The following is a 20,340-nucleotide window of genomic DNA, read 5'->3' on the forward strand; positions in this document are numbered from 1 at the left end:
AGCCCTTTTGTCATATAAGATAGTGTATTCACAGAGCCCCGAGGATTAGGATGTATCCTGGGGAGACAGAGGGTATTATTCACCCTACCACAGGTATTATGGGAGCAGCAATGAGGAAAGTCTTTCTTGAAGAGGTAGCTGCTAGAGCTCATTCTCAAGTAGAGTAGACATTTGCCGGAGGAGGAGGATGGCAGAGCCAAGTGTAGGAGCTGAGTGGGGCAGGAAGCTGTAAGCAGAGAGAGTGAGGCGACTGTTGGCCCCAGGAAAATCACAAAGCATAGAAGCAGGAAGAAAAATCATTTTCTGCATAGGAGCAGTTGGCTGTTGGGTGTGGCAAGAGTAAGGCCAAGAATGGAGACCAAAGCAGAACCAGACTGTAGCCCGAGTTGAGTGAGAAGCACCGTGAGAGGTGGAGACAGGAGTGATCTGGAGCCCTTTCAGTTGATCCTCAGAGTGTAGACAAAGAGGGGCCCAGACTCCCCACTGTCTATGGCCTTATTCTAAAAATGATTTTCAGGATGCTAAAGGAGATCCCAAAAATAAACAGGGACAATCAAGAGAAAAACTCATGTCCTGAATCCAGAAATATGCAGACCCCAAACCAATGAGCAGCAGTGGTGTTTGCTGTTTACTTGCATTAGTCAGAAATCATAACCATTGCTGTTGTTAGAAAAAGATGGTGTCTGAAAGGCTGAGAGCTTCATAGGGGTTCAGGGAGACTGTGTGCCACTACAGTGATGATGATCGGATTGAGTCTTGTGGGTAGCCTGGAGTTCCCAGGTGTGTCTAATAGCACTCTGCTTGAGGCTGGCTCACAGCTGTAAGGAGAGTACCTGCGGGAGGGGAAGCAGGGAAACAAGAAAGCCATTGTCCCCACTCCCATCCTCTCCCCAGCCCATGTGGCCACCTGTGTCCCCAGGATGCTGCAAGAACTGTTGCTTCTGCTTCAGGACAGGTTTTTCAGGGCATATCAGAGTGAAAAACACATTTGAGATTATCTCACTGTGTCTCCAAAAAAAGAAAGTTAATGATTAAAAGGTCACAGGGCGAGATAAGGCACAGGCAAACCAGAATCTGCTTGGCAGATTCCCCAAAACAATAAAGAAATGAAGAAAGTTCGTGGGGAGGGTCAGAACTCTATTCTGAGATAACAACTCATACACAGGACTCTGTTGATGCCTAATTAAAGCACAGCCCTACCGAAGATGAAAACTCTCAAATGAGCACCACTCCACAGTTCTTGACCATATGTTTACTTTGATTTTGTAAAGGTGGTGTTTCTTCTTTCCTCACCCAGAATACTCTGCCCTGGCCTTTCAGACCATCCAACACCTGCTGTGGCTCCAGGATCCCCTCAAGTCCTCCTCATCCATTCAGCCTTCTTGGGTTTTTCCCATGCTCTTTTCTTATTCCCTTAAAGGCCAGTGGCCCTTACTCTGTGCCATGTGTTTGGTCCTTAGTCATCTGCTTTATAATAGTACCTTCCCATAAACAGCTTCATGTCTGTAAGTTTCCTTTCTTCTGTTAGGTAAGATGGCATTTGACCCAACCTCCTGGGCAAGTATCTTTGGCCACTGCAACATCCTCTGTCTTTCATTTTCTATACTTCTAGGAGCTGAGAGCATTTAAACATTAGGTTATTCTATTTCACAATAACTCTATAGGGAAAGTATTATTACTATTTAACAGACAAGAATACTGAGGTTTAGTGAGCTCTATAACAGGTGCTCACCTTACATAATCCTCATAATGGGTGTTGTCATCTCCTTTGCAGATAAGGAAACAGAGTTCAGTCTGTACCTGGTGCTGTTGCTGTGGGCTGTCACAGCATTCTAGGCTCTGCTATTGCACCTCTCAGACTATACGTGATTTGTCCTTTTATGCCTGGCTCCCTAATTTGGAAACAAACTCCACAATGACAAGAACTAGTACTAACTTCTTAAATTAATCAACGTCAGACAGAGGGAGGGATGAATGGGTAAACACAGATGGATAGATGGATGGATGGATGGATAAATGGATGGATGGGTAAGTAGGTAGCTGGGTGGGAGGGTGGATGGATGGATGGATAAATGGGTGATTATATGGAATATATGGATGGATGGGTAGATGGGTGGGTAGATGGATGAATAGATATATGAAGGGATAGAAAAATGGATGAATAGAAGGATGAATGAATGGATAGATGGGTGGGTGGATGGAGGGATTGATGAATGGATGGATGGGTGAGTAGATGGGTGGATGGATAGATGAATGGATACAAGAATCGATAGAAAAATGGATGGATAGATGGATGGGGCTGGGTTGGTGGGTGGAGGGATTGATGAATGGATAGATGGGTGAGTAGATGGGTGGATGGATGGATGAATGGATAGATGAATTGATAGAAAAATTGATGAATGGATGGATGGATGGATGGATGGATGGATGGATGGAAGGATGGATATATGGGTGGGTGGATGGAAGGATGGATGGATGGATAGATGGGTGAGTAGATGGGTAGGTGGATAGATGGATGAATGGAGAGATAAATGGATAGAAAAATGGATGAATGGAAGGATGGATGGGTAGATGGGCATTAGATGGGATAAGAAGGGGGAGACTAGGGGACAGGTCTCAAGGCTCCCCACCCACACACAGAAGTGTGCACCACAGAACAAAAAAGAACAAGTATTTCTTTATCTCTTTCCAGCCCCTATTTAACAAGACTTAATAAAAAAAAAAAGTAATCCTCATGCCAATCTCCTCTTGTAAAACAAACTTAATGCCTATCAAGGGATTGAAATGTATATGAAGAACCACTTTAGAGCAACATGAACACATATACATACACCCAAACACACTCACACACACACAGAGCTATGTTGTTTGGAAGAAGGAGGGGCCCTCCAAAGCACACCCATTTCTAAGAACGTGTCAAGGGCTGGTTTAACTGACCAACTTGAGGACTTAGTGGAGATTCAACCTCATTCCTGGTTTTGCCTCCTCTCAGGTCACAGCATCTGGAACGGGACCTTTGAAGAACACCCTCCCTTCGATGTGCCAGATGCCAATGGCAGCTTCCTTCCCCGTGCCCTTGGGGGCTTCTACATGTTCCTCACAATGATCATCCTGCTCCAGGTAGGAAGCCCTCCCTAACTAGGGGCCCAATAAGATATGTGGCCAAAACCCCTACAACTTTGTAAAATAAAGAAAAACGAGTGCTGGCCACTAGAAAGTACAAACTGGATTGAGATAAGGAAATGATCATCACTTTCTTGTGCATCTTTGAAAGCATTCACATTTTGGGTGATTTAAGGACCTAGCCCTGTCTTGTAGAGGGGACTCTGCTCCCAGATAATAGCTGGAGGGAAATATTTATCAACTTTTCTATTTAAGAGTAAGATGACAGCAGTGACCGATATGTGCCTGTCCCTCTGCCAGAGCAGATAAAACACAAATGACCTAGGAACAAAAGAAGATAAAGTAGCACAGTGAGCTACAGAGAACTCTCTGCCCCAACATTAAGAGAGAGAAACCACGAGTTAGTGTTTTAACATCTGATACATTGACAAGGAAAAGAACAGAACTGGCCCAACATAGGACAGGAAAAAAAAAAATAGAGCACCTACAAAATGTGAGGCAGTAATTGATGAAGAGATGAATTTTAAAATCTTTGTGTCTCTAAGAAAATACAATCTATGAAAAGATGAGGGAAGTTGTGGTTTTACTTTTGTGGAGCTCCATCTACCATTTCTTGTGGTATTGGAGGTTGTTTCACTGCTCTCTTATTGGTGAACATTTTCCACTCACTTTGCAGGGTAATCTATTTTAAATGTGAATTAAATCATACCCCTCCTATGTACAGAATCCTCTCATGGTTTCATATCCACTCAAAGTGGAATCTGAAGTCCTTACTGTGGCTGATAAAGCCCTAAGTGATCTGGACCCTGACTCCCTCCCTGGCCTCCCCTCCTAGTCCTCTTCCCCTCCTCACTCACCTGCAAGGCCTGCTCCCTATTACTCCCCAGACGCCACCCCCACTGCCAGGCCTGTGCCTGGCTTTCTCCTCTGCTCAGAACGCTCCTCCCCCAGACAACCTCACAACTCACACCCTGGCTTCCTCATGTCTCTGTTCTAAGGTCATGGTTTACAAGCATCCCACCCAGTCATCAGTCTACCCTCTTTACTTTTCTTTATTCTTCCTCATGTGACTTACCACCACTCATATATATTTATTTGCTTGTTCTTTGTCACTGGAAGGCAAGTTCTTCAAAGCCAGGAATTATGTTCTGTTGACTCCCATTTCCAGGACTTAGAACAGCAACAAATGCACAACAAGCACTTGGTAAATACCAGGTATTGAATCAATGGGGAGAAATTAACAATACGTCTGAATACCTGTAAAAGTGGGCAGCAGCCCTTGGTGGCACAGAGATCTGAAGGGAGTCAGAGGACTCTAAACAGAGATGCTAAGTCTCCCTCACTCCCTCCCAGCTCAGTCACAGACAACCAATGGTGAGTGCCTACGTTGTATCAGACATCCTTGGTCAAAGAAGACATATCTGTTTTTCAGATTCCCCTAAGAACTCCAAGCATGAGGTCATTGACCATTAATTTCACAGAAAGAGTCTGTCCTGTGAGCTGACCTCAACTTTCCATTAAATGCCTTTGTTACCTGCTAGTGAGGATCCCAAGGGAGGGAACCTGCCTGGTTTCTGACATGGTAGAAACTCATCTCTTTTCAGGTGCTGATCCCCATCTCTTTGTACGTCTCCATTGAGCTGGTGAAGCTCGGGCAAGTGTTCTTCTTGAACAATGACCTTGACCTGTATGATGAAGAGACTGATTTATCCATTCAATGTCGAGCCCTCAATATCACGGAGGACTTGGGCCAGATCCAGTACATCTTCTCCGATAAGACGGGGACCCTGACGGAGAACAAGATGGTGTTCCGACGTTGCACCATCATGGGCAGCGAGTATTCTCACCAAGAAAATGGTACGAGAGCTCCCAAGGGCTCCACCCATCTTTCAAAAAGGAAATGCCCTGCTCTCCTAAGAAACGAGGAGATAAAAGACATTCTTCTGGCTCTCTTAAAGGCTGTGTGGCATTTCCACAAGTTGCTTCCTGTATCCCTGTGGTCTTCCTTGTCACAGATCAGGGCTGTTCCAATTACTTGTAAATTTTCATTTGTTTACAAAAGTTAGAAGTTATCTCATATGTGGTATCCCTCCAGTTGATCTTTGTCTGGTGCCAGACAAAGCACTTTATGAAATGAGATTTTTATCTGTCAGTAATGGATTGGAGATTTCCTAATTGTGTGCCAGTCACCACAACCAAGGCTTGGAAATTTCTCAGGCCACCTTACTTGACATGTCAGGGCAGGTCTGTGTCTAGGTGCATGGTCAGATTTTACACATCCTGAAGATGCCTTCTAGTCTAACGTATCTCTTAGATTGTCACTGAGGCAAAGTTTTGATTTAGGAGCTAGGGCTATAAAATGCCTGAACTGTTACCTTGCATGGACTGAATGACTCATAAAACTGACCTGATTCCTTCAGCTATCATCTGCCCAACTTCATCCCCCACTCCAACACACACACACACACACGCTTTCTAAGAAAAGAAAAGAAATTCTTTTTTTTCCAATACTTTAAGTTCTGGGATACATGTGCAGAACATGCAGGTTTGTTGCATAGGTATACACGTGTCATGGTGGTTTGCTGCACCCACCAACCCATCATCTACATTAGGTATTTCTCCTAATGCTATCCCTCCCCTAGCCCCCCACCTCCCGATAGGCTCCAGTATCTGATGTTCCCCTCCCTGTGTGCATGTGTTCTCATTTTTCAATTCCTACTTATGAGAACATGCAGTGTTTGGTTTTGTGTTCTTGTGTTAGTTTGCTGAGGGTTTCCAGCTTCATCCATGTCCCTGCAAAGGACATGAACTCATCCTTTTTATGACTGCATAGTATTCCATGGTGTATATGTGCCACATTTTCTTTATCCAGTCTATCGTTGATGAGCATTGGGGTTGGTTCCAAGTCTTTGCTATTGTGAATAGTGCTGCAATAAACATTCATGTACATGTGTCTTTATAGTAGAATGATTTATAATCCTTTGGGTATATACCCAGTAATGGGATTGCTGATCAAATCGTATTTCTAGTTCTAGATCCTTGAGAAATCATTGTCTTCCACAACAGTTGAACTAATTTATACTCCCACCAACAGTGTAAAAGCGTTCCTATTTCTCCACATCCTCTCCAGCATCTGTTGTGTCCTGACATTTTAATGATCGCTAATTCTAACTGGCATGAGATGGTATCTCATTGTGGTTTTGATTTACATTTCTCTAATGACGAGTAATGATGAGCTTTTTTTCATGTTTGTTGGCCACATAAATGTCTTCTTTTGAGAAGTGTCTGTTCATATCCTTCACCCACTTTTTAAAGAAGAGAAACTCTTTAAGAGGGCAGTATTCATTCTTTTGAGTGTGAGGGATGGAGGAAGAGAAAGGTGGAGATAATATTGTAAGCAGCCCTATCCCCTTTGCCTTGGTGATAGTGGACCATTTACATGGGAGTTTCTGATCTCTTTGTAATAAAAGCCTCATTACCAGTACTTACAGTATGCTAGTTACTTTAACACATTATATCATTAAATTTTCAAAACATCCCTATGAGTTAGAAACCTAAAAAAAAAAAAAAAAAAAAAAAAAAAAAAAAAAAAAAAAAAAAAAAAACTCTGAGGAAATAAAGTGACAGGTTATGTCAAAGCTCAAAGTCACATAACTAGTAGGAAATCCACTAGAGTTTGAATCTGTGGGACTTAGTTATAAAATGCCTGAACTGTTACCTTGCATGGACTGAATGACTCATAAAACTGACCTGATTCCTTCAGCTATCATCTGCCCAACTTCATCCCTCACTCCAACACACACACACACACACACACACACACACACACGCTTGAATCTGTGGGACTTGAATCTGTGGGACTTCTTTCTCCAGTCTTGCTAGTCCAGATGCCCAATTTTCCAGAGTAGCATAGACCCTTCCCATGCTCTTACCCCACCCCAAAGTCTAGCCTTTCCCCAACATGGTCCAGCCAAGGTACAACTAGTGCAATAACAGGACTCCTTTCTTGCAGCTAAGCGACTGGAGACCCCAAAGGAGCTGGACTCAGATGGTGAAGAGTGGACCCAGTACCAGTGCCTGTCCTTCCCAGCTAGATGGGCCCAGGATCCAGCAACTAGGAGAAGCCAAAAAGGTGCTCAGCCTCTGAGGAGGAGCCAGAGTGCCCGGGTGCCCATCCAGGGCCACTACCGGCAAAGGTCTATGGGGTACCGTGAAAGCTCACAGCCTCCTGTGGCCTTCAGCAGCTCCATAGTAAGTCCCTGACTTTCCCCTTTGAACTGCAAGTGTTCTGTGGGAAGAGATGGGAGGGGCTGCCAGAATGTGAAAAAGGAAAAATTGTACAAACCCTGAAGAGCTTTCGAAATGGTGCTCTTGGTTTTGTGTATAGTCCACACATGTGTTTTGTTGGCATAGACAATTCTTATTCATTAGAAATGTTCAATGTTTAGAAATCAGAGACCTTATGTAAGCATGTAGATTTTTTTGCTTTTCTTTTAAAAATTGAATTATAAAAATTCTCCACACTAAGCCAGCATTTCCTCATGGCAACAATTGGCTTGAGTTGAGAGGTTCCTAACTCTTAGACTGGGCATGCCATCTTCAGCTCATCACTGCCCCCCACCCACCTTCTCTATTTATCCAATCACTGAGGTGGGGGCAACTGCATACTTATTACGGATGTTTTAAAAATTATACTGTTAGGAGAAATTAGAAATATCAGTTATGCTTATGTTTCTGTAAGGGAGAAAAACAACAGATAAGCCTGTAAGATTTGAAGAAAAATGGGAGAGTCTAGTTTTTGGTGATCAAAAATAAGTTTTAAATAGTTATGAAGCAAATAATATCTATGTCAAGATTACCCAGCCCATTTCATTCCCTTAACTAATTCCCTTCAGCCCCTATGGGCATTGCTGTTTGTGGCTTTGGTCTGGGGCTTTCTGCGTATGGTCCTTTCACATTTGATCCACTAGGACAGCCATCAGCAAATATCCAGGTAGCAAGCAAAGAAAACCAAGTTTCTCCCCAGAGATTACACAGCATTCCTTAGAAGTCAAGGCCAGACCAGGGCTTCTGCCCACTGTCCTATTCCTCTTTCCTCTGCATACACTCTTTCTCCAGGGAACATAAAAACACATCATCTGGAATCTCTGCACTTGCACAAGAGACCACAGGGAGCCCCAGCAATCTTGAACAAGAGGCACATACTAAGAGATGGGACCTAAAGGGTTAGCATCCCTTTATTAGAAAACTAGATAGTAAAAATAATCCTTTTGGCCAGTTTTTTTCCAGTCTTTTATTTCCCCTATGAATACACACACACACATAACTACATATATTTAACATTTTTTATAATCATGGTACATATCAATTGTAGATACTGGGTTTTTTTTTTAACTTGATATCAAAAACATTTTCCATATTGCTACTTAGTATTCATAACCAAGAACTGTGTTTTCTGACTGTGTCAAAGAAGAAACACTGTGAGCCTGTGTTCTGGGTTGTTACTCATCTAACTTTGGATGCGTATAAAATTGAGTTCCCTCTCTTGGGTTATTGTCATGCACAGAAATGCAACATTAGCAAGCATAAGACAAGAACACTGTGTTAAGATATATGACCTTCATGAATACACAAGTGAAATGATCCATAGATGTCTTCTGGAAGAGTTTCATGTTTTTTTCCCCTTTTTGATTTTCCCAAGTGACATAACAACAAGGTGTGCATATTGCTACATCCTTTTTAATTTTGTCCCCATAAATGTAACACACTTCCCCAAGCTCTTTTCTTAAATATTTGTAAAATGACCTTAGTGAATTCTCATTAGGCACAGATTCTATGTGTCTTTGGCACCTTCCATTTCTAGGTAACACAGGCATCCCACATGCCTGAGAATGTCTCCCCTAGAATATAAGGGGGAGAAAAAGTGCATCCCAGCCCAGAAAAACTGCATCCCTGGACCAGGCAGTAAATCTCGGATGCAGGGCTTTTAGCTAATGGTCAGTGAGAGGGACACGCTAATCCCAGAGCTATCTTCAGATCCTAGATGTCATCGTCCTGCCCTGGCTAGCAGTCCCAAAGGCAAGTGCTGACAAAGTTCATTCAGGAGCAGTAAGGAAGTTGACACATGGGTTAAGTCCCAATTCTTGTTGCCTGGGGAAGGGAAGATGGTGACATCCTCTTCTTATGAACAGCTAAGTATATTCTTATGTAATTGGGTCACTTGAAAATCTGGGGTTAGTGGAACAATTGTATTTTTGAGTAGTTTTGAGGAAGGGCACTGGGTTAAGAGTTAGGAAATGGAGGTTCTGGTTTTAGCTCTGCTACTGGCTTGCTGGGTAACCTTAAGCAACATGTTAAACCTCCTTCTACATCTTTTTCACCACCTGAAAATAATTTCCTTACAATTCTCACCAGGCTGTTGTAAAGATCAAATAAGATAATGTTTTGCTGACCTGCAAGCTAACTTCCAGCTATGAATTAGGCACATGTAGGGTCTAATGTGTCAGGTTTTCATCTCAGCTACCCCATGTACTAGCTCTGTGACTTTGGTGGGCTTGCTGAAATGGAAGCCTCAACCTACCCATTGTTAAAATGAAGATAATCGTTCTGGCTCATGAGTTTATTTTGAGGATTTAATTCTTTAAATTGTGTGATCTAGACAGATGCCTAATGGAAGTTTTAAATGATCTTTCTAAAGGGAAGCTGTCTGCCTTGAACAAATGTTCACATGTCTGATGTCATGAAGAGAAAATGGGGAGTTTCCATAAAATATAATTGTTGAACTCTCTCCCCTGAGATCCTGGTGTATTTACTAGGCTGAGTACTGAGCACTTTTATTTTAATTTCTGATGATTGTAGGGAGCAGCCACGATGGGGACCCTCCATAAGCAGGCCATCACCCCACCAGGAAAGAGTCTTCACTTGGCTCAAATTGGCACTCTCTACAGCTTGGGAGCCATTTGCTGAAGAGAGTGAAGTATGCAGCCTTTAAGGACTCTAAGGACTCTCATGCTAACCCATCAAATACCTCTAGCTGGTGTCAGATCCTTGAAGTCGTCCCTAGAGAGCTCCTGCAGCAGCCCCAGGTGGCTGTCTCAGTGCCCACCCCCACCCACTCCTGGCAGACTCTCTGCACTTGTCCCCTTCCACATGCCTTCTGTGCCTTCCTGCACCTGCCCATCTGGCACCCAATCTGTTCTGACCATCTCTTGGAACCACCAGTTCTTTACCTTCTCTTAGTGAACTCAGTCAAAATTTGCCTCTGAAACCCCCAGGGAGCATTCCACCACCTTCTAAAGAAGCCAGTTGTTGGTTTCCTTGGCCCTTTGCTCTAATCCAAAAATAAGAATCAACAAAAACAGCAACAACAGAAGCTGGTTTTTTTTTTCTTTTACTACAAGAAAACAAACCATCAGTGATTATCGCCTAATTGCCTGCAATAAAATCTGTGGCTTTAAGGTGGGGGTAATATAAAAACGGTGAGTTGAGTCCCAAGCCAATGTTTAATAGTACTGGCAGATGGAAAATGAATTTTATTTTTTCTCCTTGTCTGTAAGCAGCCAAGATTTGAGCAGAGTCTTTGTTTAAAAATGCCGCTTGCAGAATGTTTTTCAGCACCATCAGACCAAAGACTATCTTCCTAATCATAAAATTTGTATTAGGGCCAGTTAGGCTCCTCCAAACTTCCACACTGCTTTCCTCTGTAGACATCCCCCCACCACCCCACCCTTCCAAAGAGAATGCAACAGAGAGGAGCGAAGGAGGTGTCATTGGACCTCTGCCTCCTTTCACTAATCTTGGTCTGCCTTTCTTTCTTTGGAATAAATTTATGCAGCACTCCCAGTCGGCTCCAAATTGGTGGGACAGCCCACATAGACACACTCCCACTGTAAGGTTAGATAAGAGTCCTGATTTAATTAGCCAAGTATACAGAATCTTTCTGGAAGTGATGTGATCACACAGGGAAGGAAGCAGTGAAGCCTATCTATACTCCCCTTGTCCCCCAGTGTCCCAAATCAGGGTAGGGGGGACCCAGCCTCGGTGACACTGCTCACAAGAGGTGGGAACTGGCAAGATCTGTAAAACTCCCTTCTTGCTTCACCACTGAGTTTTTTCCTTTGGGCTTATGCCCCATTTGGGAAAAGCTTTCCCTAATAATCCATGTGTTCCTATTTAAGTGAGCATTTACTAACATTGGACTTTCCCAGTTCTTGATTCAAACTAAATGTCGTTAAGGCCAGAGCCTTAGACGTCACTGCCCTAAACAGCGTTAGCCTCCAGCTCCGCAGCAACCAGGGATATGTTTCCATAATAGTCATAGCCCACAGGGTTATGTAATTGAAAGGAACCAAAGGCTGATGGTAGGAAGTAAATGTCCCTCCCTCCTCTCTTCCCACCACCTCAGGCACAACCATGATTAGCAGCTTCTGTGTGTCCTTCCCAAAGGTGTACAGAAACAGACAAGTATGGCATATACACAGGCACATTCTTTACCACAAGTGGAAGCATACCGTACCGTTTTGGACTGTGCTTCTTTAACCTAATGAATTTTAAAGAATATTTCCTATATGTAAACAGACAGGTAGACATTCAAAAGAGAGCTGTCTCATTTTTTTTTTTTAATGACTGCTATAATTAGTTCGATGGTTGAGCCATCATCTGTTTATATATGTGTTTGAGTTTCTCTACAGTATTCTTAGAGCATAATTGCTAAATTGGCCAGTATGTGCATTTTTTATTTTGGTTGATTCTTCCCAAGACATTGTACCAGTTGAGACACTCATCAACAACAAACAGAAGGGCCTGCTTCTTCCCACCTCTGCCAGTGTCTACATTTCTTTAGAAAAGCCTTTCATTTATTGGGTCAGTCAACAAACATTCAGTAAGCATCTACTCTGTGGCATATACTGTCCTAGAGACTGAGGACATAAAGTCTAATGGAACATTGCTCCTGCTTTTAGGATCTTACAGCTCAGTGAAGGGGCAAAAGGAGCACCAGTGACTACAGGACAATGCTCTCTGGGCTGGGATGTGTGGCTGCAGAGGTGCTATAGGAGCTTAGAAGAGGTGCAGCTATATCATACTGGGGCATCAAGACAGCTTCCTAGAAAGGTTGGCACCTGGGCTGAATTTTGAGACAGGAGTAAAGGTTAACTGGAGGAATAAGGAGACCATCTAGTGAGGAGTGGGTAAGGAGTGCAGGTTGTGGGAGGAGACAATCTGTAGAAGCAAGATGGAGAATTGTAGTTCTTTGGAGTAGCTGGAAATGAAAGGTGCAATCCAGGGAGAGGAGGAGGAAATGGAGACATAAGGGGAACTATGCCATGAAGGATTTTCTTCCAAGCTCAGGAACCAGGGATCCTGTTTGTTTCCTTCTCTGGATTCCTGTAGCAACAAACTGCTGTACCCAACCTGTGATAGTCACCCATCTGAACTTGGGTGAGTTATTAAAACTGAAAGAAGAATAGCAGAGATAGAGTTTGGCCTACTTTTCCCAGCCCTCATTGTGGGAACACATCCCAGCTAGAAAGAAATAGAAACAATAGGATTGTCATGTAACACAGACCCTTGCTACCCAAACTGTGGTCCTCAAAGCAGCAGCATGAACACCACCTGAAAGTTTATTAGAATTGCCTATGCTCAGGCCCCACTCAGAGCTGCTAAATTAGCATCTGCATTTTAATGAGATCCCCAGTTGACATGTGTACATGTTAAAAGTTTGAGAAATGTTGGCATAGCATTAAAGGGTTTAGGTTTTAGCATCAGGCAGTACCAGATTTAAGTCCCAGCACATTATCTGTGATGTTGTGACCTGGGACAAGTTACTTAACTGCAACGAGCCTCATTTGCTTCATAATTAAAGTGGAATGATACTAATGATATCGGTGCTCTAAGGATGATTAGATAATGGATGTGAGAGCACTTAGCCCAGTGCCTGACTTTGTTATGCATTCTCAATAAGTATAGTCTAATGATAATAGGACCCTTGAGGATATCGTTTGAGCTCAAAAATCACCTTCCTCAAAGGGGTGTTGTACGCATTTTAGGTGTTCCACAATAGAAAGAAATCCAACTAGTTGAGTGTCTGCCTGCCACAAAGCTCTTACATAAAAAACTGGTGGCCCCACAAATTTATATTTCTTTTTCTTCAGAGAAATAATCTGGAAAATGGCCAGCAGTAGGAAAGGACAGTTTCTAAATGTTAATGGACCACGTAGGAAACCAGTGGGCTGGAGCAAAAGGAACCATGAAGAGCCTTGCCCTGTGGCAACAAGTCTGTGGTGACGCAATAAAAGTTAGCTGACATCTGTTCCTGGCACCTGCAGGATGAGCCAGGGCCTTTTACAGAGAAGCCTTTTGTTTTAATGCATTGCTACAAGATTAGATGGAAATATATCAAAGAGTAGTTTTAATGAACAGACAGCAGGAGTTAATCAGTGGTGAGCTATTGTGGTATCCTAGAAAGGAGTCAGTTAACAAATGTTTTGAGTGCTTACAATCCACCAGGCATGAGGGACACATCAGAGACAGTCTCTGCCCTCATAGCACTTATAGACCAGCAGGTAAATGAATATGGAATAAATAACTTGAAACATTTTAACTGTGTCAGCATTTGGAAATACATAACGCATAGCTTGGAGCAAAGCAGTGTGTTATAAGAGGATGGCAGTCAGGTGATGTGAAAACTGTCCTAGTTCTGGCCCTAAATCAGTGTGTGATCTCAAGCAGTTTCCTCCTCTCTGATACTCAATTTTGGCATCAGGAAAATAGGGGATTTAGTTTTGACAACTCCAAGCCTGTTCCTCAACTTTAGGTACCTGTGGTGGTAAGATTTAACAGCATCTCGCTCAAGTACCCTCCCCTTAAAAAAGAAATCTATTTTCTGAAAAAAGAAAGTTTCCATAATCCCTTTTATTACTCTCATGGACTATCTGCTGAGCCTTAAGGATTAGATATACAAATGCATCCATTGTGTTTGAGATACCCAGACACTAAAGACCCTGGGTGGTAGCAAGTCTCAAAGGCCACTTCCTTCACATGCATGCAGGATCTTGCCTGATATAGGTGTTAAGATTATGAAATCTAGGATCAGACTAACTGAAATCAACTGAAGGAATTCCTCCCACTTACTGTGTGACCTTGGGCAAGACAATCAACTTCCTTGGGCATCAGTCTCCTCATCTGAAATACAGAGACAATTGGGAGGATAATGGTACTAAACAGATAATGTTACTGCAGGAATATAATGAGACCATGGATGCACCAGAACATAAGAAACACCACATGAATACGAGCTCTCATTACTTTGTTGAGAAATAAGTTTAGAGTTCCTTGAGTGGTGTTGCTGACTTGATGACAAAAACTGGATGGTCCCTGGAATCTGGTTTTAGAAGTTTGCAGAGAAACATTAATAAGAGAACATAGCTACTTTACTGTGACCACAGAAATGAAAAACCTTAGACTAGCAGTTCAGGAGTCCGAGTTCTGATTCTGGCTTTACACTAACTCACTAGGCAACTTTGGTCAAATCAGCCCATCTCTGTGGGTTTTAATTAAGTCGGGATTCATTTCATCTCAATGTGGGACTATGAGAATCTGATGAAGTTATATAAATGACATTGCTTGGGAAGGTAGGAAGAGCTTCACAAATGTGAGCTCCTACCAGGAATACTGGAGTCAAAGGCAGAGAGCATGGATAGTATGTGTGTGCCCTTCTCAGGTTTTCTGGAAATAATGACACCACGTGGTATGGATAATTCACACAATTGTTTTCAGGGCAATGGAAGGAAATGCAGGTCTGATTCAGTGTTATTGGCACTCTTCCTTCTGATAAGCAGACTTTTTTCTGGAAGTTGTCTTCTTACGATGGTATGAACAAGTTGGGGTGTGACTGTTGACTTTTGAAGAGCACCTAGAATGAAGGTTGGCATTCTTGAAGAGTGTGTGCTCCATTCTTGTGGGGTATGTCTGAGTTTCCTACTCTCTGGCTCTCACCTGTGCCAGCAGCCCTAGGAAGGACAGAATCAGACTTCTTGGAGTCATTGTATTTGGTAGTCAGAAAACAGTCTGAGGCCTCTTTTCTCAAGGGATTTTGTTAAACTCTCAACTTGGGTAAAGCTTATTGGCCCTCAGTCTTCACCTTGCACAAATTAATCAAGATTCCCTCAGTCTATCATTTTTAGCCATTGACTCTCTTCTAAACTATGATTTAGCTGTGAAATCTGAACACTGATAGGAATGATCTTATGTGAAAGCCTTGTGCAAAATGGCTTTTGTCATATCTAACCATTGAGAGCTGGCATTTGTTGAGCTTCTGCTTCAAAAAAGCTGTAGTTAGAGCTCTAGGAAATACAGCCTCATGGAAAACTCAACCTCTCTATCTTTGAGGCTCTTACCTTATCTCTAGAGAGATTAAACACGGACATAAGAAAAGTGAATTTAAAATAGAGGCCAAAGCAAGATGCCAGTGGGGAGGTAGACAGAGCCAGACACCACTACTGCCATTGCCACCACCACCTCTGCTCTGGTTAAGATCTCACTGCCTGAAAGAAGCTTTTCTGGCATCCGATCCCTGGGGTACAATAGAGGAGCCAGAGCAAGAGAAAATACATAAACCAACAAGTAAAATATAGGTCAATATGTAGTGAATTCCAAAGGGATAGTTCAAGTGATAACTTCTACAAAGATGTGAAAATTTGGAAATCCATGGGTCAGATCCAGTTCTTCCTCTTTTTTCTTCTAAAAAAAGAATAGGAATAAAAGAAAAAAAATAGGTCATGCATCATCTTTGCTTTATCTTGAAAAATCAAGAGACTTGGCAAACTAGACCAGTATTGGAGCATTGCACTCAGCAGAGCAGTAGCTACCCTTTAGATAGGGGTAGGACTTGCTAGGTCTCATAGCTCCCACCACCCCATAATGTCCTTATCTCTACCTTGGTCCACCTTTCTCATTCACTTTACATGCCTGACTCCTGTGGACATTGAGTTAAGAATCTGCTATTGTAGTTCAGGAGAAAGAATTCATTGGGAGCTATATAGGATCTCATGGACAAGTGGGACTTCCCATGGTTATTGAAGTAGGATTTTTCAAGCAAGGTGTGATCAGAGGAATACAGGAGGAGTATACATCCAAGAGGCAGCAAACAGAACACCAGGCTGAGCTGAGGGTCCATGTTGAGAAGTATGGGAATAAAGAGTGAAAATGCAAACTGTTAAAGAATCTAAATGCCAAATAATTGATCACACTAACAATAGCTATCTCCTGAAGGTTTTTTGAAGTCAAGAATACCAGGAGGAAATGGAGTTTTAAGACGACTCTGCAGGTGATACATAGGGTTAGAAAAAATAAAAAAGGTGACAGGCAACAATATTAGTTTACAGCTGGTGCAGAAATTCAGGATTGAGGGATAGAGGGTCTCAGCATGGCTGGAAGCAACACAAATGGTGGGAAGACACTGAGAGTGAAGAACTGTCAGCACCTGGTAATGGATGGATATGTGGCACTGAGAGACAGGAAGGACTCAAATAACAATTGGCAATGGCCAGACCTGTGGGAGAGGAAAACATGTTGGATGCAAGACTGCAATGAAGCTGCATCATCCTTTCCCCAGGCACGTGAAGATTCTTCTGGAGTAGGCTTCCTTCCCAGAAGAGACTCTCATTCTGGCCTTTCTCTTCCAGGAAAAAGATGTAACTCCAGATAAAAACCTACTGACCAAAGTTCGAGATGCTGCCCTGTGGCTGGAGACCTTGTCAGACAGCAGACCTGCCAAGGCTTCCCTCTCCACCACTTCCTCCATTGCTGATTTCTTCCTTGCCTTAACCATCTGCAACTCTGTCATGGTGTCTACAACCACTGAGCCCAGGCAGAGGGTAAGGACTAGCGATGGCTGGGGGAGGAGGGTAAAGGAAGTAGAGAAGTAGAAGGCAGAGTAGGGGAGAGGGGAGAAGTTCTGATCAGGGAGACATGAAATTTGGGTCCTAGCAACAGTGTCATTTTATCACAGTGAGACCTAGAACAGGTCTCTTTACCCTCCCTGGATCTGTTTCCTCATTTTTAAATAAAATGGAAAAAGATATATATGAGCTATCTGTGTAGCTTTCAAACTTTGTCTATGTGCCTGTAGGTAGCATTAAGAGTTAGTGATTACTGAGCACTTGGTTTTATGCCAGGCTCCATACCCAGCACTTTACCTGTACCTGTATTATCATTTAATCCTCTCAACCCAGCAACTCTATGAGGCAGGACCTTGGATTTAACAAGCGAAGAAATGGTGGCTCAGAAAACTCAAGTAGGGCAATGAAGGACATATGGCTCATACATCTACACGATTCCATAATGGTTTCTAGTAATATTGTGCTATACTGCTGTTTTTATATATGGGTTTAAAATAGTTAATACTGTGTGTGAAGTTTCCCATGGGGAAAAAAAATGCAGCTGAATGGTCATGTATGTAAAATTATACTCTAAACTCTACTGAAGGTGAATTTACCTTCAATCTTCCACAGACTCTTAGCCAAGCACCGCTGTGAGTTACTGATGAGAATAATTAGGTAGTACAACTTGCAACTATGAAACCAAGACAAGAAGTTTCACCCAGACACTTAAACTACAACCTCCCTTCATTATGCCCAGATTCCAAACCCCCCTGAAAATCACCTCAGCACTGGAAAGTCAGCAAGTTATCAAAAGTCTTCAGGAAGTTTTAGGAGGCAGAAAGCTTTATCTTAAAAATTAACTCATTTTTAAGAGGGGAAGAAGTACCATTTGGGGAAAGACAGTATGCAACTCCCAATTTTCAGGTTAATGTGGGAGCTTCAGCTGGCAGGTAGCTCAAGAGTCCAGCCTCTGGAGTCGAGTAGACCCGGGTTTGAGTTCCAACTCTAATCCCTACACACTGGGTGATCATGGCCAATTTATGTAGACTTTTTGTACCTCAATGTCCTCAGCCATAAATTGGGTTGATGATAGCATCCCATAGCATTATTGGGAGGATGAAATGAGATACTGCACTCAAAGATAAAGCAGAAGCATTCATGGTGAGAGTTCAGGAAATGTGAACCCTTACTATGAGTTTCTGATTCTCATCTCCTTTTCCTTCTTTTGTCCACGCTCAGAGTGGGACGATCAAAAGATAGTGGAAAATGACCATTGTCAATGCTTAAGAGTCTCAGGGCTGGAGGGAAACATCTAGCCTCACTTATTGCAAAAGTACCTTCAAATTCTGCATAAAACAACTTGGTATTATTTCCAACATTGAGAGTAATGTTCTACTTTCCTCCTTTGGCCACAAGGTCACCATCAAACCCTCAAGCAAGGCTCTGGGGACGTCCCTGGAGAAGATTCAGCAGCTCTTCCAGAGGTTGAAGCTATCGAGCCTCAGCCAGTCATTCTCATCCACTGCACCCTCTGACACAGACCTGGGGGAGAGTTTAGGGGCCAACGTGGCCACCACGGACTCGGATGAGAGAGACGATGCGTCTGTATGCAGTGGAGGTGACTCCACCGATGACGGTGGCTACAGGAGCAGCATGTGGGACCAGGGCGACATCCTGGGGTCTGGGTCAGGCACTTCCTTGGAGGAGGCATTGGAAGCCCCAGCTCCAGACCTGGCCAGGCCCGAGTTCTGTTATGAGGCTGAGAGCCCTGATGAGGCCGCCCTGGTGCACGCTGCCCATGCCTACAGCTTCACACTAGTGTCCCGGACGCCTGAGCAGGTGACTGTGCGCCTGCCCCAGGGCACCTGCCTCACCTTCAGCCTCCTCTGCACCCTGGGCTTTGACTCTGTCAGGAAGAGAATGTCTGTGGTTGTGAGGCACCCACTGACTGGTGAGATCATCGTCTACACCAAGGGTGCCGACTCGGTCATCATGGACCTGCTGGAAGACCCAGCCTGCGGTAAGTCCTGCTTTACCAGGGTTCCAGGCACAGAGAGTTCCATAATTGAAGAAGCAGTGTGGAATGGTAATAAGAAGCTCAAGTTGTAGTGTCACCTGGTACAGCAGGTCCCAGCTGGAATACAGACCTACAAGATGCTTTCCTCAAATATCCTTAAAACATGCTGCATTAGCACACCAACATGGCACAAGTATACATATGTAACAAACCTACACATTATGCACATGTACCCTAGAACTTAAAGTACAATAATAAAATAAAAATAAAAATAAAAATAAAACATGCTGCATTTTACATCTCCTGGACCTAGGGAATCACAGTGTCCATTAGCATATTTAAAGACTATACAGTCTTGTAGCAGATAAACATCTTTAACTTCATCCCAGTTTTCCAAACTCATTTGAACATGGATTATCCACACAGTCTTTTGCACTAGGGCATCCATTATCTTACCATGGAACACATTGTGGTCCTAACTCTTCATTTTGGGGAAAAGCAAACTCAACTCAGAAAGAAAAGGGACTTACAAGAGGCAACATGGTTAACTAGTGTTAAATCCCAGACCCAGGTATCCTGAATTCCAGGTCAGAATTTGTTTCATGCTGCCAGAATTCTGCACTGGGCTTGGTACACTCTGGGAAGCCTCAGGTGTTCCTCTTTATTATCCTTTTCCCCAGCCTCCCCCAGATGGATTTTCATAAACTTGCACTGAGCCAGGAAAATGTTCCAAAGTCCCTACATATCAGTGTCCAATTTTGGAACAGCATGAATTAGTGTGCAGCCGCTTCCTGATTGCTAACAAGAAGACAGTTATGGGGCTATGATTCTCCCAGGATAGTAGATTCCAGCCAAGCTTCAGAATTGCCCAGGCAGCCCTGTGCCTCCTGCATTATCAGCTATGGATCAGGGCCAATAGGTTTATGGGGATTGATTAGTGTGTAGAATGGGAAGGGAGCTAATTAGTTCTCTTTATCCCCAGACTCTGGCAGACAAGTGAATTCAGTACTTCTGAGTCAAGGGAGCCACGGCACTCTATTCCTCAGCAACAGTCATCCAAACTGCCCTGGAGATGTCTCTTTATTTGCTCCTCACCTGATTGCAAAATGGATTAGAGATGCTTTCAATAAAAGACACACACACAATGTTACTATAAGAATTGAAAAGCAAAACTTTGAAAGGAGGGAGAAAATAACCAAGTTTAATAATATTTATGGTGTTTAAATATTCAATTTGATGCTGAGGTTCCTGGCAGCCTAAGCAAGAAGGTAAACTCCAAGGCTTGCAAGTAAAAGACAAAAAGGTTTAATCTCAGGAGCT

General features: G+C 43.1%; 1 protein-coding gene across 1 annotated transcript in view; it reads left to right on the forward strand.

Annotated features, from left to right (window-relative positions):
• Nucleotides 1-20,340, forward strand: part of ATP10B (ATPase phospholipid transporting 10B (putative)) — a 283,570-nt gene that overhangs the window by 205,335 nt on the left and 57,895 nt on the right. Inside the window, exons 10-14 of the mRNA XM_030927999.1 lie at nt 2,993-3,120; nt 4,728-4,980; nt 7,136-7,374; nt 16,806-16,997; nt 18,420-19,023. Coding sequence (XP_030783859.1) covers nt 2,993-3,120; nt 4,728-4,980; nt 7,136-7,374; nt 16,806-16,997; nt 18,420-19,023 — 1,416 coding nt within the window. The remainder of the gene's footprint in view (nt 1-2,992; nt 3,121-4,727; nt 4,981-7,135; nt 7,375-16,805; nt 16,998-18,419; nt 19,024-20,340) is intronic.

The sequence above is a fragment of the Rhinopithecus roxellana genome, chromosome 3 (assembly GCF_007565055.1).
Source record: "Rhinopithecus roxellana isolate Shanxi Qingling chromosome 3, ASM756505v1, whole genome shotgun sequence".
In the NCBI taxonomy this organism is placed as follows: Eukaryota; Metazoa; Chordata; class Mammalia; order Primates; family Cercopithecidae; genus Rhinopithecus; species Rhinopithecus roxellana.